This window comes from Tachysurus vachellii, chromosome 12 (genome assembly GCF_030014155.1).
Source record: "Tachysurus vachellii isolate PV-2020 chromosome 12, HZAU_Pvac_v1, whole genome shotgun sequence".
In the NCBI taxonomy this organism is placed as follows: Eukaryota; Metazoa; Chordata; class Actinopteri; order Siluriformes; family Bagridae; genus Tachysurus; species Tachysurus vachellii.
In genome coordinates, this window is record NC_083471.1 from 2669979 (window position 1) to 2685432 (window position 15454).

Here is a 15454-nt window from a genome sequence, read left to right on the forward strand (position 1 = left end):
CGCGTGTCAATTCGTGCACAATTGCACGCGAATATGAACGCATGTTCACGCGCCGCGCGGTTATCGAGCTGCCGTTTATAAACACTGTTGCCCTTGGGCGTTTATTCACGCGAATGTTCACGCAATAAATTGTTGTGTGACAGACAGACAGGCCAAGAAATGCACTGGCAGCACTGCACATCTAATTTAGCTAGTCAGAGACTAGAGACAAAATCACATCAATGGAACTTTACTGTTATTTGCTCTTGATGACATCAAGCTTGAAGAGAACAATAGGTTACTTTCGTAACCCCGGTTCTCTGAAACATCGAGTGGAGAGATCCACCTATGGGAATGGCATCCGTTCCTGACCTCTACAGAAGCATCCAATTGTACCAAGTCTGGCATGACACGCTACCTTTCCTCAGTGAGCATATTCGCTTCTCGTGCAGCAAGCGGGGCAAACTTGGTGGATCTCTCCACTCGATGTTTCAGAGAACCGGGGTTACGAAAGTAACCTATTGTTCTCTTTCATCATCTCGTGTTCGAGATCCACCTATGGGAGATATAGACAACTCCCTGGTTGCCCAATACACTCACAGCGAGGCCCTGTAAGCCAGAGGACGGCCAAAAAGGTGGTGCTCAGCACGTCACAAAGCAGCAGACATAACATACTGCGCGGGGTAAACAACCCAGCCAAAGAGAAACACGACATGCGGCAACATGCATGTTAGAACCCCGCTGATGTCCAACAAGCGAGCCGTCTGAAGGAAAAGAACATGTATATAAACATGTGAATGGACCAACCTGGGCGTCAGGAGAGGGGGAGACTATATGCTTGAAACATGCATAACCAGGCCGGGCAGACAGGGTTGAAAGGAGTGCGGGCCTAGTAGCACATGGCTACAAAGAGCCCACACTTAAGACCGCATGAGCCACCGTGGTACGGGTAACATCAAGCCGGTAGTGCCTGCAAAGGTGTGCGGAGAGGACCAGCTCGCAGCAGCACAAATGTCCTGCAGGGGCACTCCCCCAAACAGAGCCCAAGAAGCAGCCAAGCCTCTAGTGGAGTGAGCTCTGAGGCCACCTGGGGGCTGCACGCCCCCAGATTCATACGCTAAGGAGATGGCTCCCACAAGCCAGCGAGAGAGGCGTTGCTTAGAGATGGGTTTCCCCGTGTTCGGCCGGGCCCAAGAGACGAAGAGCTGGTCGCTCCTCCGAAAAAGAGTTAGTCCTGTCCATATACGCCCGTATGGCACGCACAAAGCATTCAACCTCTGATCCTCCGCAGAAGAAAAGGGAGGAGGGTGAAAAGCGGAGAGCTCAATCACACCAACAGAGAAGGCTGGAAAGCACTTAGGCATGAAGGCCGGGTTAGGCCTAAGCAAAACCTTATCTCCACAGAGCAAGAATTTGGTGCACAAGGAATGAACCGAGAGCACATGCAAATCACTGACACATTTGGCGGAAGCCAAAGCCAGGAGCAGAGCCGTCTTGAAGGACAGCAGATCCCCCAGGGGCTCAAAAGGCTGTTGGGCCAGCACCTCCAGCACCATGGAGAGGTCCCAATCTGGGACCACACTTCTGGTGACCGGCGCGGCGCGCACCCTTCATAAATCTACGGACAAGTGGGTGCTGTCCCACCGTAGTGTCGCTGAAACCGGCGTGACACGCAGCGATAGCCACCAAGTAGACCTTAATCGTCCTGCAAAAAACCCAGAATATCAGCGACGGAGCACAGATATGAAACGAGCTGGCGCTCCTCACACCACTCCTCAAACACACGCCATTTGCAATCATAGAGCGAACATGTGGAAGAGGCCCTGGCATTCTGAATAGTGGCAATAACACGCGGTGGGAGCCCCATAGTGCTCAAATTCACCCTGCCTTGGGCCACCTGGGAGCTATGAGGATCAGAGACAAACCCTTTACAGCGACCCTGGCCAGAGTCGGAGATATCAGGCATAGTGGAGGGAAAGCATAGAGTAGCGCGCTGGGCCATGGATGAGCCAGAGTGTCCACGTCGAGGGGGGCGTCCTCGTCCCGAAAAGAGAAGAACATAGGACAGTGGGCGTTTTCGCGCAAAAGGTCTGCACCCCTGTTCAAAATGCCCGGGACATGAGTCACCCGTAACGACAGGAAATGCCGTGCGCTCCACATCAACAGCTTGTGAGCCTGAGCGTGAAGCTTGGAGGAGCGCATACCGCCTTGGCGGTTGATATGTGTCACAGCTGTCGTATTGTCGCAATGCACCAGCACATGATGTCCCCGCAGGCGGGGCAAGAAATGCTTTAGAGCCTTCAACACAGTGAGGAGCTCTAAGTAATTCATATGGGCTGAATGCAGTGAGTCCGGCCACACACCGTTCACCGATCTGCCCTCTTGAGTGGCTCCCCACCCTGTCAAAGAGGCATCTGTCGTCACCACTTTCCGCAGCATGATCGCCCCGAGAGGGGTCCCGTGCGCGTAAAACTCTGCAGCTCTCCAGTGGCGCAGCGCGGCCATGCACGCCCGTGTCACCGTGACATAGTGGCAAAGATCGCGCAACGGGCTGAGACGAAGGGACAAAATCCACTTCATGAAAGCCCTCATTCTCAGAAGACCCAGAGGCAAGACTTGGATAGCTGAAGCCATAAGACCCTGTAATCTGAGACATGTGCGATACTGTATCCGCATTCCTTCCCTGAATCGCGCGAGACAGTTCATGAATGAAGAAATGCGATTCCATGACAGGCGCGTGCGCATCGTAACGGAATTCAGATCCAAGCCCAAGAATATAACTTCCTGAGCGGGAGTGAAATTGCACTCTGACACATTGACTCTGAAACCGAGCGCAGCGATGTGTGAGTGCACACGGGCAGTGTTTTGAATCACATTCTCTCTCGAATCGGCTATAATAAGCCAATCGTCTATATAAGCCAAGATCCTGAGACCCGCCACTCTCAGCGGCACAAGCCCCGCCTCTGCACACAGACAGAACGTCCTTGGACTCAGTGCGAGCCCGAACGGGAGAACCGTGAATTCGTAACATACGCCTTGGTGGGCGAAACGAAGGAATTTCATATGCGGAGGATAGATGCTTATGTGAAAAAAAGCATCGCTTAGGTCGACCGAGCAAAACCAATCGTTCTGCTTTATCGATCGTATGAGAGAGCCGTGTGTCAACATTCTGAAGTTGTATTTCCGTAAATGTTTGTTCAACACTCTGAGATCCAGAATAGGACGGAGAGAGCCGTCCTTTTTCGGGACCAGGAAATAGCGAGAGTAAAACCCCTGATCGCTTAGATGCGGGGCTACAACTCGAATCGCTCCCTTCTGGAGAAGAGATGATATTTCGTCTGTCAGAATGTGGACGGAGCTCTGGTCCGTGTGGGACCAGACCACTCCGTTGAACCACGGGGGTGATTTGGCAAACTGAAGTCTGTAACCCCTCGTGACTGTGTGAATCACCCAATTGGGGGCTGAGCTAGGCTGTCACGTGACTCCCGAGCGGCCCTATCACGTGACTCCCCGGGACGCTGGGAGCCGATCCGGCCGGATCGTCCATTAATGGCGCAACGGCGCCCTCCAGTGGCAAAACCAGAGAAGTTTTCATTTTTTTGTGGAAAACTGGGGCCGTAGCCTTTATTGAAACTGTGAGAGGAGTGTGAAGGTGGGTGTTTGGTGACACTGCTTCTGCACTCAATCCCACATCCTTCCCCACTGGAACAGGGGAACGCACTCCAGACGACACGGTGAACAGTGAAGCCTGTGTGGAACAAAGAACAACCCTCGCCTGCGAGGGGGGCTGACCTCGCCGAAAGAGAACCTCCATCTTTTGGACGGGCGAACCTGGAGGGTAGAATAGGTGTCCGGGGGGCTGGCCGCCCATGAACACGGACCGAAAACCCCCTGTGACAGAACATCAGGTCGGCCGCTTTCGTTTCTGGACCGAAGGGGCGGGGTTGGGAGGCTTCCTAGCCGTGGTGAAGGACACCTTACCCCAGGGCCTAGCGGGGGGTGGGGGGGGCCCGCTCGGCTGAGCCTGTGGTTTCCCACAGCGTTTGTTGGTCCTGCCCGTGTAGTGGAACTGGCGTCCCGCAGCAGGAGCGTTAGGCGGCCGCCCAGATGGCGTCTGGTGCTGCGCCGGCTTCCTAGGAAGACACAGCTTGAAAGCCTCGTCCTCCTTCTTCTTATCGTCACGGCGCTGCTGCATCAGCGCAGCGGCCGGGCCAAAAAGAGCTTGACCCGGCTCAAACGGCGCTCCCGTGATGCAAGGCTTCTCACTATCGGGGAGACCGGATAGATTAAGCCACAGCGCGCGTTCCCCGACCACCGACAAAGCCATAGAGCGCCCGCTCGCCTGGACAGCTTGGCGGGCATTGCGGAGAACGAGGTCATTGACCGTGACAACCTCCTTCCAGAGATCGGGCGATGGCGACCCACTCTCCAGTTGTTGACCCAAATCAAGCAGGAGTTCAGCCTGATACGCGGACAACAGCGAGGAGACATTGAGAGCTCGGATAGAAAGAGGCGAGGCTTTATATGAAGCCTGATGAATCGATGCGGAGAAGCGATCCATCTTGCCCGGGAGAACGGGCTTGGGTGGGGCGAGCAGCCCACCCTGAGATGGGTTAAGGTGTCTGGCGATGGAAGGCTCGATCACGGGGGGGTCACCCATGCCCAGACCCGCCATGTCCTTCACCTGAAGCCCCGCGAGACAGTGTTTCAAGTCAAGCGGATCACCCCAGCAATGTCTCATGTGTTTAGCACACGCAGGGAGGACGGGCAGAAGCTGCTTCCTCGGGCCGGGAGGAGGCCCCAGAAGCTTGCCGTCATATACATCTCTCTCCTGATTCGAAGCACTCAGGAGAGCCGGCCATTCGATGTTGAGCCACACGGAAGCATGCTCACAAAGCTCCAGCAGTACCGATTGAGGCGGGACAGAGGGAGGCTGAGGGACCGCGGAAGACAGGATGGCTTCCTCGTCATCCGAGCCATCGAGAAGGCCCGCCTCGACCTCGTCCCCGGAACCTGCCGGTCCGTCGGGGAAACGGTCGTCGGCCGGTAGCAAATCCTCAAACGGGGAAGGACACATGTCAGCCCAGTCAGAGGAAGTCACACCGCGGGAGGCCCCCGGGTGCGCAGCGGCATCGTCTTTTTCCCCCTCCGAGTCAGACAGCCCGAAATCGACACACTGGGCAGCGGCCGTTTTGAGCCTGCGACGCAGGAGCTTTTTTGGGAGCGCCAGACAATGGCTACAGTTCTCCGGGAGGTCAAGAGCTTCTTGCGCATGCTTGAGCCCCGTGCAGACAACGCAGAAGGGATGGGAATCCCTCGTGGCGATGAGTGCGCTGCACCCGGCCGGGCAGGTTCGCGATAGGCCGTCCACCGGAGTAACCAGAGCCGCTTTAGAAAGCGCCATGGAAAAAGAAAAAAAGGCAAAAAGGCAGGCGGGCAGCCCACAGAAAAAAAGGGGGGCGCAAGTGGTGGCTTGCGAAGCTAACCTGGCTGAGGACGAGCACGCCCAGCGGAGGCTGATCAGCCAATATGTCCTCCTAAAGACAACAAGTGCAGTCCAAAAAACCAGGGAGCTCTGAGGTAGGAGCAGAAGTCGCGAGAAGCGAATGTTAACTGAGGAAAGGTAGCGCCGCGTGCAGGTACATTATGCACTCGTGTAAGGGGTGTTACCTTACCTGCCTTTGGCACGTGCTCCTGTCTGTCAAGCCAGACTTGGTGCAATTGGATGCTTCTGTAGAGGTCAGGAACGGATGCCCTTCCCATAGGTGGATCTCGAACACGAGATGATGAAAGAGAACACAAGTTTACCTGATTGCTGTTCTCACATTTCACTCTCATTTTGTTTCTTTTTTCTCTTTTCATGGCCAGATGGATAGCTCCGCTTTATATTGTCATCTACACAGTGAACATTAACACGCGCTGTAAAATGAGGCAGGGGAGGCGGGGCCTTGCGTAATTTGCGGGGCCCTACGCAACTTGCGTAGTGACCGTATAGGGCCGATCGGCTCTGCGCTCAAAGCATATCATCAGCCTGGGGGCCGACCAAGATGGCGGTGTGAGTAGATGTTAATTATGCTAGGGTAAACGTGTTACAGAATTTTTTGGTTTACTCGGTGCAGCAGTACAGTACTTTGGAACAACTTTGTTTTTTACAAAGATTGAAATAATGCCAAAATCTGCTCAAAAACGACCGAATGCTCAAAGTAATGAAGCTAGCAACGATAGCATAATGGCTAACACTGATCACGACTACGAGGATGGAGGGGCTAACTACATGGAAAATGAGGAAGAATTTCCTCCACTTCCATTAACTCCTAGCAAGCCACCGGTTGCTAAAAAAAACAACATTTTCCAGCAGTAAAGATAGTTGGAATTTGGATGACATTGTTAATAGGCTGGAGAATCTTATTAACACCAGATGTGATGCTCTGGAAGAGATGGCGATGTCGACATGTGCAGAAATCAAGTCTCTTAAAGAGAAAATGGGCAGTATGGAAAGACGTATAGAGAAAAGTGAACAGTCTACCTTGACCTGCATGAACGCGCTTCTGATTTGGAGCGTTATGGCAGACGATGGAACCTGAAACTTTACGGGATCCCGGAGGTGGCGGGGGAGAATGTTCTCGATGAAGTCTATTGCTCTCAGTGAGTTAACGGATGCAGTTACTCACCTTAAAAATTCAAAGTCACCAGGCACCGACGGACTGACATCAGAGTTTTATAAACAGTTTTCAGAAGATTTAGCACCATTTCTTTTAGAGGTTTTTGTTGAAAGCATTAAGAAACAATGTCTTCCACCCACTTTAACACAGGGGTTAATTACACTGGTTCCCAAACCGAAAAAAGATCAATATTTTATTGACAATTGGCGTCCTATTTGTTTATTAAACAATGATTATAAATTGCTGGCTTTAATTTTAGCCAGAAGATTAAAATCAGTATTGAATTCTATAATTGACGAATCACAATCGGGTTTTATGAAAAATCGGCATATTTCAAATAATATTAGACTAGTTTTGGATATTTTAGATTATCCAGAGTTGATTAATGACAATGCTTTTATTTTATTTTTAGATTTTTATAAAGCCTTTGACTTCATTTTTGACACCCTTGAAAAAATTTGGTTTTGGGAATCTTTTTTCTAATGCGATCAAAACCCTGTATGAAAAAGGTAACTGCTCCATTAGGTTGTCAAACGGGACTTCTCCCAGATTTTCTGTATCTAGAGGAATTAGGCAGGGATGTCCTGTATCAGGGAGGCACGGTGGCTTAGTGGTTAGCATGTTCGCCTCACACCTCCAGGGTTGGGGGTTCGATTCCCGCCTCCGTCTTGTGTGTGTGGAGTTTGCATGTTCTCCTCGTGCCTCGGGGGTTTCCTCCGGGTACTACGGTTTCCTCCCCCGGTCCAAAGACATGCATGGTAGGTTGATTGGCGTCTCTGGAAAATTGTCCGTAGTGTGTGATTGCATGAGTGAATGTGTGTGTGTGTGTGCCCTGCGATGGGTTGGCACTCCGTCCAGGGTGTATCCTGCCTTGATGCCCGATGACGCCTGAGATAGGCACAGGCTCCCTGTGACCCGAGAAAGTTCGGATAAGCGGTAGAAGATGAATGAATGAATGAATGTCCTGTATCACCATATCTTTTTCTGTTAGTGAGTCAGCTTCTCTCGGCTCACATTATTTCAAGTCCGATGAAAGGCATTAAAATTATTGATAGAGAATTAAAAGTAACTCAATTAGCCGACGACACAACACTCTCTTAAGGCAGAGGCTATTTCTCGGTTAACTTATGCAGCATTGGCTTTACATCTTGACAAAAAACAATGCAAGGAGATTGACAAAATGTTATATAACTTTGTTTGGAAAAACAAAACGCATTATATAAAGAAAACTGTTATTATGAATGCTTATGAAAAGGGTGCCTAAATTTTTTGGATTTTGCAACATTAAATAATACATTTAAAGTTAATTGGCTTAGACAGATCATTAGAAATCCCAACTCCATTTGGAATTTTATTCCCTCACATATTTTTTCCAACTTGGGTGGCATTCAATTTTTCCTTAGTTGCGATTATGATATTAACAAAATACCAGTAAAACTAGCTGAGTTTCATCGCCAGGCTTTTCTTTCATGGTCATTGATCTACAAGCACAATTTCTCACCGCATAGGTATTATATCTGGAATAATAAGGACATTGTGTATAAACGTAAATCTCTTTTTCTTGAGTATTGGTTTAAGAATGGCATAATCCTGTAGATCAGTTGTTTAATTCAAAATAAGTTAATTCTTTTCACTTTTGGTGAGTTTTTGGCTTTTTACAAAATCCCTGTAACACCAAAGGATTATGCTAAAGTTTTTGATGCCATATCTCCTAAAATTTGTACTTTATTTAAATATTCAACGAGAGTAAATACTCAACTTTGGTCCCTACCTAATATTGTTAATACCTATGAAGGTAGGATATGTTTGTCCTTTAACTCCCACAATAGATGTATAAGAACTTTATTTCAAAGAGATATTGTATCTTTGCCTTATGTTCATTCTTTCTGGAACCGGTTTACAGGTGATATTGTTTGGAAAAAGGTTTGGCTAACTTCCAAATCAGTATTTAATCACAAATAAAATAAAGGAAGTCTCATTTAAACTTATTCATAGGATCTACACAACAAAACATTTTCTTGTGTAATTTAAAAGCGATATAGACAAATTGTACATTTTGTAGTAACAGCTTAGAAACTGTGGTTCACTTGTTTTGGTACTGAACACTTGTAAAACCCTTTTGGGAAAATGTTTGTGATTTTATTGTTAAGAATATTGATGTTAATTTTGCTTTATTTTGGAAAAATGTGCTTGTTGGTGTTTTGAAGACTCAGAGAGACAAACATACTACCAATAGTATTTACATAATAAATCTGATCCTTTTATTAGCAAAATTTCACATTCACAAATGTAAATTTTCTGGATAAAAACCCTGTTTCATGTCATTTAGAAAAGAAATGGAACTTTATGTTGATTCTATAAGACTGTCTCTAAAGCAAAAGGCACTGAAAACTTTGAAAATCTGTAATATGTTTAATATTTTGTTGTAAATTCCCCCTAGAATACTTTGTATTTGTATTGTTATTGTCTAGTTTGTTAATTGATGTCTGTTGTTAATTCAATAAAAAAAAAAAAAAAACATATCATCAGCCTACGTTCAACTTCCAAAAGCAGATTTCTCTGACACAGTGTGTATGATAGAAGGGGGTTAGAGGGAGAAGAAACAGTTAAAAAAAGGGGCGTTTATAAGCTCTATGTCCTTGTGCTGCTCCTTCCCTCCCTCCCTCTCGCTGTCTCTCCCTCTCTCTCTCATACACACACAGAACCAGGAAGTTAATTTCAACAAAAACGAAACTCATAGTGCTGCTCTGAGTTCAGGAAAATGGCTGAGGCGAGTATTTCAGTAGATCAGGATCAGTTCATCTGTTCAGTGTGTCTGGATCTCCTGAAGGATCCGGTGACTCTCTCCTGTGGTCACAGTTTCTGTAAGGTGTGTATTAATGGCTGCTGGGATCAGGAGGATCAGAAGGACGTCTACAGCTGTCCTCAGTGCAGAGACACTTTCACACCAAGGCCTGTTCTACGCAGAAACAACATGCTGGCTGAAGTGGTGGAGAAACTGAAGAAGAAGACTGAAGTTCAAGCTGCTTCTCCTGATCACTGTTACACTGGACCTGGAGATGTGGAGTGTGATTTCTGCACCGGGAGAAAACACAAAGCCGTCAAGTCCTGTCTTGTGTGTGTGGCTTCGTTTTGTGAAACTCATCTCAAACCTCACTATCAAGTTCCTTCATGGAAAAAGCACAAGTTAGTCGAAGCTTCTGGAAATCTACAAGACAAGATCTGCTCTGAACATGATGAAGTGTTGAAGATCTTCTGTCGTTCTGACCAAAGCTTCATCTGTTATCTGTGTATGACGGATGAACATAAAAGCCACGACACCGTCTCAGTTAAAGCTTACAGAACTGAGAAAGAGGTGAGAAATACAAGTCTCATCTATTCAGTCAGTTCATACAATTTATATTTCTAATGTAAAGTGGCTGAAGGTTTCCAAGCAGAAGCTACAACTTAGGGTTCATATTAAACTTTTAAGCTTTGGATATATTATTATTAAAAAAGAAAAAAATCGATACATCTTTTGTTGCTAATTGTGATGTAACCCAAAGGAACCCAAGTATATTCATTAAAGACTAAAATATATTTCCGTGTTAACCTATGAACTTTGTAACAGCCAACATCCAGTGTTATATTTAATAAGGTGCTCCGTAGAACCCGAGTGAACTTTAACCCTTTCTGTGCAGTTAGTGTTCAAGTACTGAGCTCATACACTCTGTATAAACTGCTCGTAAAGTTTCTAAACAGTGAAATGTCTTTTATTTTTCCTCAGAATGAGCTACAGGAGGAGCAGCTGAAATTCCAGCAGAGACTCCAGGAGAAGCAGAAGAAGGTGCAGGAGCTGAAACAGGCTGTGAACACTATAAAGGTGAGCAGTGAGCAGAGACAGAGCTGCTCCTAGAAACACACACAACATGGACAACATGGAGTCACTTAGAGTCCCAGTAAGAGAGAGAATGAGAGTTGAGCTTTAAATGGACCTTCATGTGTTGTGTGTCTCCTAACAGCTCAGTACACAGACAGCAGTGGAGGACAATGAGAGGATCTTTACTGAGCTGATCAGCTTCATGGAGAAAAAGCGCTCGGAGGTGACGGAGATGATCAGAGCTCAGGAGAAAGCTGAACTGAGGCGAGCTGAACGACTCCTGGACCAACTGGAGCAGGAGATTGATGATCTTCAGAGGAGAGTAACTGAGATGGGGAAGCTTTCACACACACATGATGACATCCATTTCCTCCAGGTAACACACACTGTCTGAAATACACACACACACAAACACACACACCTGTATGTATAATGTCTATATTTCTCCACCTTTCTCCTTCTCTATGTTGTTCTTCTTTCTCTCTGTAGAGTTTCCAGTCTCTTCGTGTCTCTTCTGGACGTGACGACACATCCAGCATCACTGTCAGTCAACATCTCTCATTTGATGGAGTGAAGAAATCTCTCTCTGACCTGAAAAAGAGACTCGTGGAAATCTTCCAGGAGGAATTCATCAACATCCCTGGACGTGGTGAGAGAAATGGTCCTGATAATGTGTTGTCTAAAATAAAACACTGATTAAATATCAGACAGAAATTCTGTCACTTTAAATTGTTTCAGTCTTTTTTACGGCACCTGATTTTTCCATCTCCATTTTGTTTCTGTGTCTCCACAGCTGCAGAACTTCAGATAATTTTACCCTCAGAACCAAAGAGTAGAGATGATTTTCTGCACTGTATGTGTAACACACACACACACACACACACACACACACACACACACACACCTTTAAATTAATTAAACCCAACATGTTCACATTGTTCAGTTTGTTTTTCTCTTTTATTTTAGATTTCTGTTCTCTGACTCTGGATCCCAACACGACACATCGTGAACTCATTCTGTCTGAGAAGAACAGAGCAGTGACAGGCAGTGAGAGAGAGCAGCAGTACTCTGATCATCCAGAGAGATTTAGCTCCAGGTGGCAAGTGTTGTGTAAGGAGAGTGTGTGTGGACGCTGTTACTGGGAGGTGGAGTGGAGCGGTGATGTTGTGTCCATATCAGTCTCATATAAAGACATCAGGAGGAAAGGATATAATATTGAGTGCTGGTTTGGACACAACAAACAGTCCTGGGGTCTGCGATGTTCTTCTTCTTCTCTCTCTTTCTATCACAACAACATTAAGACTGATCTCAGAGTTCCATCATCCTCCAGAATAGGAGTGTATGTGGATCACAGTGCAGGAACTCTGTCCTTCTACAGCGTCTCTGACACCATGAAGCTCCTCCACAGAGTCCACACCACATTCACTCAGCCTCTATACGCTGGGTTCTGGCTCTACTCTTATGGAACATCTGTAAAATTATGTGATCCAAAATAAAATATTAGCAATATGACTTTTTATTTATTATTAAAACGACCAGTTCTTTTTTTTAGGTTAAGTTTAATTGAAATAAACATCTGATATGAGTGAGTGTCTAAATATGTAAAATACAACAGAATTAACAGAATATTGTTTTTAAATCTATGAATTATAGTCACTAGTTACTTTAAGTGCTTGCATGTCATTTTTTATTTTTTTACATTTCAAACTTTTTTTTTACACTAAAAAAAGTGTAATATCAGAGTTTGAAAATATTAAAATAAACAGAAGTAACGTGTCTTATTTTGTCTTTTTATTACTGTAAGTCACCGGGTTTGCTAATGTTGCTAATAACTGCTGAGGTAAAATTAGCCGTTAGCCTCCGCGCATGCGCAGTCCGTTCTGATTTGAACCAGAATGGTGTGTTGCTAGAAACAACGTTAGGCGACATTGTAGTGGATTTATACACCGAGGAAAGACCTAAAGGTATGAAATTAACCGTAAATATCAGGTTTCAGGTTGGATTTGGCCGAAGATTAAAATGACATAAATACAATATGCAGTCACAACAGTCTGCACTGAAAACAAAACAGTCTCAAGAGACCATTTTTTGCGAGAGCCGAGGTTGTGTTTGTTTAACGCCTTCCCGACAGCTCTCGTTATGACCTTCTGCTGGACAAGGAAGAGGAGGACATGGGGAGGAAGAATGACAGGAAACAGCGGGAGAAGAGGCGGTATTCGGACGACGAAGACGGCAAGAGGGCAAAGAAACGGAAAGTGTGTAAAAATCATGAAGATATTCTGTTCTCTTCACAAGACCGGAAAAGGTCCAGGGAATTTAGAGTAAGAAACGTAATGTGGTACATTCCCTGGGTCCAGGACGGTCTTTATGAGGTTATGTGAGTCTTTAGCAGTGGTGTCAAAAGTATTCACATTCATTACTCAGGTAGAAGTATAGATACTAGGGTTTAAAAATACTTCTGGTTTTAAAACTACTTTAAAAGTATAAAAGTAATGCAAGGAAAAAATGGCATTAAGGACAAAAGCTTAGGCTGTGCCACAGGGGCCTATTGTGCACTACTCCAAAAAACATATTTCTAAAGACCATAATGACTATAATGTTATATTAATATGATAATGTTGAAAAATTTGGGATGCACTAGGCTACCTGTTTCAGACACATACTGTATATGCCCATTAAAAAAGAACACATTTTAGTACAATGCAAATACATTAAAGAACCATATATGTGTACTACTGAGCTGTGTTTCATGGAGCAGAAGATATGACTAGTTGGCTATAAGTATTGTAATGGTGCAAAAAGTCAAACTTCAGAGGCATGTCATCAATAACCTTTATTGAACCAAACACAACCAAACAACAACAGAGTAAACAACAACAGGGAAGCACAGAACATGCGACAAAGAGTTACCAATATCCTTTGTTCAGCCGCAAAAGCAGCTGGTTTTCAATTTTCTTTGAGCCAATGCATGCTCTTCTTGGCCTGAAGATCAGCCCTGCAACACGGAAAAGTCTTTCACAGGCTGCTGAGTGGCGTATAAAGCTTAAGCCATAGCTGGCACACAGCTGGGAAGGACTTTAGTACCTCTACTGTGTCTCCTGGGCAGCCCAGGTACGCATCCAACTGCTGGGTCGAATCAAGAGGGCTGGTCTTCTTCAAGCAGGAAAGGAAGTCCTCTTCCTCAGATGATTGGGAGCCCTCACTGATGTGATTCTCGGCCTGACAGTCTAAGTGGTTTCTGATGTAGTCAAGGCCTGTGGAATAAAAACAAAAATCAGGGCAGTTTAGACCATATGACACTATTGTAATTGTGTATTGGGTTGTGTGTGTGTGTGTGTTATTCAATTTCATTTTAAACTCAATTCAAACTAATTTAACTGTCTACAGAATTTACACACATTAAAGGGATAGTTCACCCAAAAAGAAAAATTGTGTAATCATTTTCACATTTACCAGACGCCCTGATCCAGAGAGACTTACATTTTTATCTCATTTTTATTTTTCATACAACTGAGCAATTGAGGGTTAAGAGCCTTGCTCAGGGGCCCAGCAGTGGCAGCTCGGTGGACGTAGGAATCAAACTCACAACTTTCCGATTGGTAGCCCAACACCTTAACCACTAGGCTACCTCATCCTCATCGTCATGTTGTTCTAAATCTGTATGAATTACTTTTTTCTGATGAACACAAAAGAAGATATTTTGATAAATGATGATAAGCACACAGCTGATTGTAACCATTGACTTCCATAGTAGGAAAACAAATGATGGAATTCAATGGTACTGTCAACTTTGTGCTTACCATCATTTATCAAAATATCTTCTTCATCATTTATCACTATACTTCCATAATATTTGTTTTCCTACTATGGAAGTCAGTGGTTACTATCAGCTGTGTGCTTACCATCATTTATCAAAATATCTTCTTTTGTGTTCATCAGAATGAGGATGAGGAACATCGGATTTCTTTATATGCAGATGACGTGCTGCTGTATATTTCTGAACCAGAGAAGTCAGTTCCAGCAATATTAAAGTGTATTTCAGAGTATAGTAGCTTTTCTGGATATAAAATTAACTTGTCGAAATCCATGGCGCTTTCTCTCAAAATTTCTGCTCCAAATGATCTTTCATCTCTCTCACCCTTCAAAATAACTACTGTTGGTTTTAAATACCTCGGCATATTCATCACACCACTATTTACTGATTTATTTAAAACAAATTGTGCCCCTCTTCTTGACTCCATTAAAAAAGACCTTAACACGTGGCGGACACTCCCTCTCTCTTTTCTGGGCAGGATTAATGTGATCAGAATGAATATTCTACCTAAGTTTCTATACTTGTTTCAATCCCTACCTTGTCATTTACCAAATTGTTTTATTAAAGACATCAATAAGCACTTTTCTAAATTCATCTGGAACCATAAAATGCCCCGAATTAGTTTTTAACAAATTAATGAAACCAAAGGATAAGGGAGGAGTCGCTTACCGAACTTTCGTCTCTACTACTGGTCAGCACAGGTGAAGCACATGGCCTGTTGGTACAATGAAAGGACTGACTCTAGATGGCTTAATCTGGAAGCAAGGGCTTGTGCTCCTCTCCCAATAAAATTTCTGCCTTTTATTACAAATACCAAAAAGCTTAAATGTGCCTCAACAAGTTTCACCATTTCGAACACCCTTCGGATATGGAGAGACATTAAACTGTATCTTAAGGTTCCAGCTAATCTTACACTGTTCTCACCTATTGCTTTTAATCCTGACTTCCCTATATCTCTGCAAAATATGGGCTTTTCAGTCTGGTCTAAGTTAGGGATCTCACAATGATCTTGTCTCTTTTCAGGCGAGGCATTAAAATCCTTCCAAGAAATATCGCACCAATATAGTATACCACAGTCCCATTTCTTCAAATACCTTCAGCTACGTCATTTCATAAAACCTTTGTCTGATAAGGGTAAGC

The 15454-nt window shown here is 45.1% G+C and overlaps 1 protein-coding gene and 1 pseudogene across 1 annotated transcript; one reads left to right on the forward strand and one right to left on the reverse strand.

Moving 5' to 3' along the window:
* Window positions 1–882: 882 nt before the first annotated feature.
* On the reverse strand, window positions 883–2635 carry LOC132854981 (uncharacterized; annotated as a pseudogene).
* A 6659-nt stretch (window positions 2636–9294) lies between these two features.
* LOC132854433 (tripartite motif-containing protein 16-like) lies at window positions 9295–12277 on the forward strand. The gene is made up of 6 exons (XM_060882833.1): window positions 9295–9996; window positions 10408–10503; window positions 10643–10876; window positions 10990–11149; window positions 11294–11353; window positions 11467–12277. Exons 1-6 carry the CDS (start codon window positions 9403–9405, stop codon window positions 11994–11996), a joined length of 1674 nt encoding a protein of 557 aa, XP_060738816.1. The 5' UTR covers window positions 9295–9402; the 3' UTR covers window positions 11997–12277.
* The last annotated feature ends 3177 nt before the right edge of the window (window positions 12278–15454 follow it).